Genomic DNA, 9998 nt, shown 5'->3' on the forward strand with positions numbered 1-9998 from the left:
CTTCTAAGTTGCCGGGGCGTTACAACATTACATCATATTTGTCCACTAGTATTTCATAATACAAATTTTATACTAAAATTTTTATTTAACTAAATATATAAAATTAAAATTAATACGTATATTAAATTTAACTAACTAAAATAAGATAGATAATAATTAAAAAATATCCACGTAAAGACTCAATAACTAATCTGTTTTTGCTAATATTTTAAAAGAATTTTATTTAGTTAAAAATAATTTATTTTAACAAGTAAATACTTTAAAATTAATTATTTTTGGGTAGGTACATATTTTAAAAGTTAAATATGAATGTTAAAAAACAAAATTTTACTTGAACCCGATTAAATCTATTTTCCTAATATCTTTCCGCTTAGGTTTTAGACAAGCAACAAATCGGTTAATTTTCTGGAATCATCCATCTTCTTGTCCGTCCGCATGGTTTTTCCCACCGCCATTCGCGAGTCGGAAGAGAAGATAAAAGCAACAAAAGAATAAAATTCGCTCCCTCCCTTTTCGTGAACGGTTCTGATTTTTTGAAAAAGCATAGGATATGGGTCGTTTATCAGAGTCGAAGTTGGTTCAAGAACTTGTTCTGTACGCTGCTAGCGCAGCACTGAGTTGCTTGGTCTTGTTTGTTGGTCTCCGACAACTCGACCCGAATCGCGAGGCTTCCAAAAAGGCCCTTCACCACAAAAAGGAGATAGCCAAACGCCTTGGTCGTCCTCTTGTTAACACAAACCCTTACGAGGTCCACAACCTTAACTATTGTGTTTTTTCTCTTCTGTATTGTTATCTTAATTTTTAAATATTTTACACATTTATCACAAACAAGTGTAGCATTACTGTCCGGATAAATTTCTTTGTATGTTCTTTGCAGTTAATAACATATGTTTATCTTAATTTGTAAAAACTCTATTGTATTGGCTTTTCCGAACGAAAGATGATTTCCTTTTTTATAAATGAGTAAACTAGTTGTAGGATTTTATTGTTTTTACTTTGTATCTTTTTATCTTTAAAATGTGTACATAGAAACTTATCCAAACAAGGGCATCGAATTGGTTTCTTAATTGCTGCCTTTAAATATGGGTGAAAAGTTATGTTTGTGAAAAGGCATGGCCTGAGTCGTGTCACAATTATGCAACAAATTATATCCTTATCGTGTGCTTTCTGAATATATTGTTGAAGCTTGATGTATGATTCTTTACATGCTGCACTGGGTTTGGTGTGATGTTTGATGTTTTTTGGCTATTTGCATGTCCATCATTGGACTAAGAAGGTGTTTAAGGCATGGATATAGTAGGGTTAGTGAGGAATTCAGCCAGCTGTATTGTACATATTTGATTTTTTTGGTAATGGTTTTAGTCTCTGAGTATATGCAATTTTTCTGGATCTGTCAAAAGGGTTACTTTTGTGCAGATTAGTAATGTGATCTTTATTTCACTTTCCTGGTTCCTTTTCGGTACTATGTTGGTTTCTGAAACAACTTTACATGGAATGCCCAGTTGTGCAGTGTTTTGTTGAATGACAGGGGAATGGATGGGAAAGGTCTTTTTGCGTTAGTTTTCCAGTTGGATTTCTTGCTTCAAGTTCCTCTATTCTAAATGAGTTTCTGGTACTGGGGTTAAACGATTGTTGACCAATTTGCGTCTGAAGATGGAATAAGTTTGAAATCATAATCATATTGACATAAATAAATTACTTAAAACCTGTTTGTTACATATTCTATATGGGGATATATTACCTTATATTATTTCAAAAGTTTTATTTTCTAATTTTATGTTAAATGGAGGGAATAGGTTATTTTTAAGTTTAAGCATTTTATCTTTTACAGGATGTCATAGCATGCGATGTTATCAATCCTGACCACATTAATGTGGAGTTTAACTCAATCGGAGGACTGAAAACGACAAAACAAGCCCTATATGAACTTGTTATTCTGCCTCTAAGAAGACCTGACTTGTTTTCTCATGGTAAACTTCTTGGGCCACAAAAGGGTGTCCTTCTGTATGGACCCCCTGGCACGGGGAAGACCATGCTTGCCAAAGCTATTGCTAAGGAGTCTGGAGCAGTTTTCATCAATGTTAGGATATCAAACCTGATGAGCAAGTGGTTTGGAGATGCCCAGAAACTTGGTATGCACACACTATGTTTATTTTCTTCTATTCAATTCACAAGGATTTTTTTTTTTGCATTGAAATAAAACCTGGTCATGCTAGCTCTTGAGTTTTCTGGAAATGATTTCTTTTATAGTTTGCTTAATATGAGATTAAATACATTTGGGCCTATGCCTAATGTGATCACAATTGATCAGAATTTTTTTATAGTTGTTTCATTGCTTGAAAATTATGTGGTAGCTATCGGTTGATTACAAAAATTTTTAAATGCTCCTTCAACGTTGCAAACTCTCATGAACCAAATTTTAGATATTATCACCAAAGTTTGCGTTGGTATATTTTAAGGATATCCTAGTGTATAGCCTGGATTTCTCTTCACATAATGACCGTTTGCAAGTGTATTTTCAACTAATGCATAGTAATGAGATGTGGGTTAATAGTAGGGGGAGTAAATTTGGAGTAAAAAGTTGGAATGTCTTGGGCATATCATTTCAGCTGGGGGCATTTTAGATGATCAAAGGCTGCAGCAATGAAGAGTTGGCCTGTCCCTAAGGATATTAGAGGCTGAAATGGATTCTTGGGGTTGACAGGTTACTATACTTTGTACACAATCACGGGGTGATTGTTAAACTTTGCCCACAGATATTGGAAAAGAACAATTTCAAATGGTCGAAGGAAGCAGAACATGCTTTTTAGCAATTGAAAGAGGAAATGGAGAATATGCCACATTAGCTATGCTGAATTTTGAGCTGCCATTTGTGATAGAGACTGATGCTTCTGAGCATGAAATTGGGGCAGTTTTAATGCAACAGGGCTTACCATTGGCTTTTATTAGTCATGCTTGCTTGGACAAAAGTAAGGTAAAACCAGTGCATGAACGTGAGCTCATGGCAATAGTGTTTACTGGCATAAGTGGCGCCAATATTTGTTAGACCTACATTAATATTAGAACAGATTGTAGGAGTTGGACATATTTATTGGAGCAAAGGGTATGAGTTGGACAGCGGGTTAAATGGGGGACTAAGTTGTTGGATTACTCCAGTCATTGCCCATTACAAACCATGTGTGTTATTTCCATGGACTTTATTGGGGGACTTCCCATGGTTAAGGGAGCTGACACTATCATGGTCATTGTGGATAGCCTAAGTAAGTAATACTGATTTCATTCCTTTGTTTCATCCATACTTGGCTAAGGATGTAGCTGCAGTCTTTGTGAAGGAAATTGTTAGGTTGTATGGTTTCCCTAATTCTATTGTTTTGGATAGGAATAGGATTTTCCATAGTGCATTTTTGGCAGGAGCTATTTCGCTTGGCTGTCATCAAACTAAAATTTAGCTCTGCATTCCATCTTGAAACTAACAACCAAAGGGAGGTGACTGACCTCACCATTGAAGCCCACTTAAGGTGCTTTGTCGATGGCCATTCTAATCAATGGGCAAAGTGGTTGGCATGGGTTGAGTTTTGGTTCAATCTATATTCAATGCTTCTATATTCAATGCTTCTATAAAGGTGATTCCTTTTAAAACATTCTTTGATTGTGATTCCTTTTAAAACACTCTTTGATTGTGATTCCCCTAACATTGTTCCTTACCATGGAAACAACATTGTAGTAGACGCGGTTGACCAATTATTACTTGTAAGGGATAATGTCTTAGAGAAATTGAAACAAAATTTGCTTAATGCCCAAAGGCAGAGCAGGAGGGAGGTGGAATTTCAGGTTGGGGACATGGTTTACTTAAAGGCCCAACCCTATATACTGGGATTATTTGGCAAGATGTGTGAATGAAAAGCTTAGTCCCGGATTTTGAGCCATTCAAGGTCTTGGAAAAGATTGGTGTTGTTGCTTATAAAGTTCTTTTACCAGCAACATCAAGATTGCATCCAATTTTTCACATTTCTTAACTCAAAAAGGCTCCTCCAATTAGTCAACCGAGTCAAGAACTTCCCCTTTTCTTAAGAAGAGAATTGGAATTGCAAATTGTACCAGTAGTTTTGCTAACAACTAGGAAGTTGTTAAATGGAAACGGGGAGGTGCTTAAGCAGTAGGTTGGGTTACCCAAGGAGGACATCACTTGGGTGCTGCTTGATGGTGGAGGAGCTATTGATGGGCCTCAATCTCCATTGAAACAATACTATGGGAGAAGAACAGATAGGTGTACAATGGAAAGTAAGAAGGAAACAATGTTTACGCCACAAATGGAGGAGAGAGATGCTGAAATCAGCTCAGGGGAGGGATATAAGGAAGTGGAGGGTGGTGGAGGGCGGATAGGATTCATTTAGTATATTTAGGGTGTGGCTGTTGCCACAAGGCAGGTTCTAATTTTTCTGGCTTTGATCTTATTGTTGGCATTTTGTGCTTGTGCTGAGAGTTGTAACCAAGTGTGGATCCCTAAAGTTTTACTTGAATTCAATAATATCTTATCAGCAACCATGGGGGAAGAGATTGATTTACATTTTGGTTTTAGAGAGGATCTGTATATTTTTTTTGTAAATGGGAAAATATTTTTATATTTATTCCTGTACTGCATATGTTTATATGGAAAGAATATATATTGGAAATAAATTGTGTTTAGAAACCTAAAAAGTAGAGGAATAAACGGGGAAATTAAGATGATATACATATTATTCCTCAAAATGAAATAGAAAATACAGCGGGATGATGATTCCTATTGCCGCAGAGCAGCTCCTCCAGAGAGGCTAACAACCCTTGGACAAAAGAAATCTTCAATATCTTTCCTCATACTTCCTTTTTCTCTCTCCTTTTGCTTCTCTCACTCCGTAACTTATTTTGATACACCCTTTGCACACCCTTGTTTCTCCTCTCATACATTCTCCAAATCTTAGGCCTGCTTCAAAATCATAGCCCTCGTTTCCAGTTCTTACAAATTAAGGCAATTTGACATTGAGTATTGCCCCTTCAATTTCGTTCTTATTTCTGGCTGGTGTTGAGTACTGTAGTCATTATTCTCTTTGGTAGGTTAGAACATAGAATCCTATGTTTTGTTCTAAGAGTTGTGCATAATCATAATTGTTATTATACCTTTTGTCTGTTATTTTTTACATGCATTCATATAGTTTTCCGTGCAGATTGTACCTTATGTTAGGATCTCATTTTTTTCAATTGCATATCTTCTATGTTTAGTTCTGAGTTTGTCCACTTTGATGGATGTTTTATTTCTTTTTGCATATAATTAAAAGACTTGATTAAGCTTTAAGTAATTCCTTAATTGAGTATTTTCAACTGAGTCCCTATTTCAAATTTTCAACCGAGTCTCTATAGAGTGCTAAAAATATTTTTTATTTTGTTTTAAGTACCCATTCAGTTTGATTTTTTCTGTTAGTGGGATGGTGTGACCATTACTTCCATATTTCCGTCTCCAATCCAAAGGAGTGAGTTGACTGGAACGCGAAGGCAAGAAAATCAAACACAGGGTACATAGAAAAACACTTAATAGAATGATTTTTTTATATACAAATTTAATTAAAAATACCCAAACTTAAAAGTTACTTAAAATTTAATTAAGTCTAATTAAAACAACTGATACCATATTGAAACAATATGAACACAATCTGAGTTATTAAGTCTTTTATTTGGATTACTGGTGAGCTGCTTTTCTTTTTCAGTGACTGCCATATTTAGCCTAGCTCATAAGCTCCAGCCTGCCATCATATTCATTGATGAAGTTGACAGCTTTTTGGGTCAGCGTCGTCAAACAGATCACGAGGCTTTGTTAAACATGAAAACTGAATTCATGGCTCTGTGGGATGGTTTTACTACTGATAGTAAGTTTTAAACGTATTATGTACTCCTCTTCCGAGGCTCATGCAGATCCGGTGAATTGATGCTGCTCTATTTAGCATTATTATTTGGACCTGTCAAAGATTTTTAATTCTGATGACTTTTAATTTATTGTGTAGAGAATGCTCAAGTTATGGTCCTTGCTGCTACTAATCGTCCTTCAGAACTTGATGAAGCAATACTTCGACGACTTCCTCAAGCATTTGAAATTGGTATTCCGGACCAAAAGGAGAGGGCTGACATATTGAATGTTATCTTGAAGGGTGAGAGGATTGAAGAAAACATTGATTTTGACCATATAGCTTTCTTATGTGAAGGTTACACTGGTTCGGATCTATTTGACCTGTGCAAGAAAGCTGCATATTTTCCAATTAGAGAACTTCTGGATGAAGAGAAGAAAGGGAGAAGTGTTTCTGTGAGTGATTCATCATTATCTTTTACCACAACATTTCATTTTAGTTGAGTAAAGTCTATTTTTAAAACTGTTCTATGAACCTAATCATGGAGATATGTTTGCACGGATTGACTAACGTGTCTGGTCAATGAAAGCAATTTCTGACACGCGTAAAGATCAATTGATGCCAATATGACAGTTTTGTGCTTGTATGCATGAAGCCTTTTTATAGACTTTCTAGTTTTGAAGAAATATATTGAAGTAGAAGCAACTAATTATCCCTTCATTACACTGGGTCAATTCTTAATATTTTGAACAGCAATTCTTAATCTGTACAGTTTTATTGATGACTGCTTCTGATAAGGTCTAATTTCATGGTTCAGGCTCCTAGACCATTGTCCCAGGTAGACTTGGAGAAGGCCCTGGCCACATCACGAAAGACTACTGATGCTGCATTTGAATACAATGGATTAAGTGCTGATACTCTAAGATGGGCAAGGCAGAGGGAACCTGGTGGTGATTATCAGGTTCAAGCTGCCATTAATGAACTCTCTAAGTTTGTGGTATCTCACATGACTAGTCGCCAGCCAGATGCCAAAGATGTTTAAGATGCTCTTGATCTTTTACAGATTAGTCCAATACGTAAAACCACCTATCTCATTTATACTCATTCTAGAACATACTTTTCGTAGCATCATATGTTGAGGCAAAGAGCTATTGCATTTTGTTGTCTTTTTTATGCAATTATCCTTTGTGAATCACCAATTAATATTGATTTTTTTTTTCTGATTTCAAATTGGATGCAAGTATGTCTATATATATATATATATAGAAAAATCTATTAGAGTAGGATTATTTGTTTCGTATTCATGTATATCGTAATTGATGGAATATATTTTTAAAATTATATTAAGAATAATTTGACTATGTTCTACTGTTTACTTTTTGATGAAATTATAATTTACAATTTTTTACGAAAAGTTGTGGATAATGTAAAGTTATAAAAGTTACGTCCATAAACAAGTATGTGTGTATATTATATATATATATATATATATATATATATGTATATATATATATGTATATATATATATATATGTATATATATATATATATGTATATATATATATATATATATATATATATATATATATATACATACATATATATATATATATATGTATATATATATGTATATATTTTCCTGTTCAAGAGCTGTAGTTTTAAATTGAAGAACAAATATAGATTGAAAATGTTGATTATTTTAAATTAAAAATTCAAATGCCTAAGTTTTGGACCCCTCTTTCTATTCATATATGCATTTGAGCTGCATATCATATATCTTTGAACTAGAAAAATGATAAATAGATATAAATCTCATTTCTTTTCTAAAAAAATATCGTCTAAAATCCATGAAGTCTAGTCTAGTACTACATAAAGGTTTTAGGTTGTCCAATTATCGAAGATCATTCCTTTAACCTGGGTCCAATAATTTTTAACACATTGACTCATGGCAATGGATCAACTTGTGTTTGGATACTATAATTTCAAAGTGTGTATATTTGATTTTATCGACCCTGATCAAATTGCGCTATCTGGATCGTTGGTTGGATAGGACGACGCATAAGCCCTTTTTAGAATAAAGTTCATTCTCATTTTCTAGAATCTTCCTTTCCTGCTTTTTATGACTTAGAAGTGCTTTTCCATGTGTCACGAAATGCATTGTATCCTGTCTTGCCAATTTTCTCCACGTGCGCGATGTTTCAAATTCTTCCATAACAACAGCACAAACTGTTCTCTTCAAACACTTTCGAAGACAAGTGATTACCACTTCTTCCTCGTTTGGCTGCGTCATCTTCTCCTTATGAATCTCCTGTAGCGTCTTAACAACCGTTTTCCTAGTTATAAGTTTTTGTATTTCTATAATTTGTTTTATAATTTGGGAGACTCCTCTTCTAACAAGTATCAGGGTTGGTTCCAAGTTTCTTGTTGTTGGACTTTTAATATATATAAGAAGTTGTTTGTGCTTGGTTTAATAAGTAGAATCTTTTAAAAGTTCTTGAAAAAAATTGGATGTAATTTATAATTGAGTGAATAAGTATGAAATGTTTTAGAAACACTATTCAACTTCTTTTCTTTCTAGGGTTTTCTTGTGATTTTAGTTTGGTATTAGAGTTAATTTTAGGAGTTAGTTCTTTATCGAGCTTAAGAAAATGATTATGATGAAAAATGGAGGATATGTTATAGGACACTTTAATTATCACATTCCAGCAAAGTAAAGCGAAACAAATTGAGCCTACTGACAAGATAATGCGAGTAGTTCTCAATGGAGGACAATGCAAATATCTAAAGCATATTTAGCAAATTTCAAATGATCTTAAATGAGTTAAGATAATTAGGTAGGATATATGCATATTTTGATAATTTCTATATTACGGAGTCCTTTTAGGCAGTGAAGATCATAAGTGACCGTTTTAAGAATCTCAAAGAATCTTGGTGGTTTAAGCTTAGAGGAATTTGCTGGAATCCTAAAGGTACACAAGCTAGAGCTTCAGCGGGATAAAGAAAGAGAGGAACATCGCTTTGAAAGCACATAAGCCTATCAAAAGAACTCCTACAAAGGCATTCAATGCTGAAAAAAATCCTCAAAAGAGTTAGACATTGAAGAGTCAATGAGTGACAAGGACAAAGATGAATAATCGTTCATCTCGAGGAAAATATTTTCCATGTGGAGGAAAAGGAAAGGCACACCTTCCAAAAGTAGACATCTTGGATCCATTTCCAGAAACTACTAATTAGACATAAAGAAGGAAGGACTAATAGTCTACTATAAGTGTAGAAAGCTAGGACATTTCAAGTCATCATAATGTCAAAATCTTGAAAAGTCCAAGAAAAAGATGATCTTCAATAGAAAGGTTAAAAAAAAGTCTTCATGAGCATCTGGGAGGACCTAAACGCCTCTGAATTTGAAGGAGATGAGGAAGAAAATCTTTATCTTATGACTTATAGCATTGAATACTCGTCAAATACTCTGACAAAGAGATAGACTTCTTCGACATTCACTATGTTATTCAAGCTTATCATGAGTTATTGTCAAACTTGTCAAGGCTATCAGAAGTCTATAAGCTATTATGAAAACAAAATAATTTTTTTTCAAGGAACATAACATCTTCAAAAATAAACTAACATCATCTAATGATGATGTAAAGTCCTTAAAGCAAAAAATTTAGGGATTTGAAAGAGAAGCTAATTGTTTTAAAAAGAGAAAATGGAAACATCATTTTGAAAAACAAAAAGCTGATAGAGAATACAACTATTGTTGAAGATACTAAACGCGTTGAATCACTCAAACGAGAGAATGACACCTTATATAAGGTGTTAGAAAAATTGTTTGAACAAACAACTATCTAGGACTATTACTTCAAAACATCCTTTTGATAGACGAGGTCTAGGGTTTAAAGGCAATAATACTCATTATATGTCTAAACCTAGAACTAATCATTTTAAAGAGAAAATCAAAGTTAAGACTCTAAAAAAAGGAAGGTGTTCAAGACTAACAAGATAGGATCCATATAAGATGGGCATTTAAAAAAGAAATTGTTTCCTTTGCATACATGTTTGATGACCGCAAGAAAACCTCATTCATGGTACCTGGATAATGGATGCTCGCGACACATGACGAGAAAAAGGT

General features: G+C 34.1%; 1 protein-coding gene across 2 annotated transcripts; it reads left to right on the forward strand.

Moving 5' to 3' along the window:
• The first annotated feature begins 361 nt into the window (after window positions 1–361).
• On the forward strand, window positions 362–7226 carry LOC108338343 (uncharacterized). Of its 2 annotated transcripts, XM_017575151.2 has the most exons (5): window positions 365–748; window positions 1832–2132; window positions 5739–5897; window positions 6033–6328; window positions 6691–7226. In XM_017575151.2, exons 1-5 carry the CDS (start codon window positions 551–553, stop codon window positions 6913–6915), a joined length of 1179 nt encoding a protein of 392 aa, XP_017430640.1. In that variant the 5' UTR covers window positions 365–550; the 3' UTR covers window positions 6916–7226. The 2 variants fall into 2 exon arrangements, with proteins under 2 accessions (XP_052737015.1, XP_017430640.1); XM_052881055.1 differs by lacking the exon at window positions 5739–5897 and having other exon boundaries at window positions 362–748.
• The last annotated feature ends 2772 nt before the right edge of the window (window positions 7227–9998 follow it).

This window comes from Vigna angularis, chromosome 7 (genome assembly GCF_016808095.1).
Source record: "Vigna angularis cultivar LongXiaoDou No.4 chromosome 7, ASM1680809v1, whole genome shotgun sequence".
Classification (NCBI taxonomy): Eukaryota; Viridiplantae; Streptophyta; class Magnoliopsida; order Fabales; family Fabaceae; genus Vigna; species Vigna angularis.

What these genes read in the sequence shown, in the direction of transcription:
- LOC108338343 (XM_017575151.2), top strand. Translation starts at nt 551, where the DNA reads ATGGGTCGTTTATCAGAGTCGAAGTTGGTTCAAGAACTTGTTCTGTAC. An exon ending in TGGAGATGCCCAGAAACTTG is followed by an intron (nt 2,133 to 5,738) that starts GTATGCACACAC and finishes TTTCTTTTTCAG; the next exon opens with TGACTGCCATATTTAGCCTA. An exon ending in GGATGGTTTTACTACTGATA is followed by an intron (nt 5,898 to 6,032) that starts GTAAGTTTTAAA and finishes TTTATTGTGTAG; the next exon opens with AGAATGCTCAAGTTATGGTC.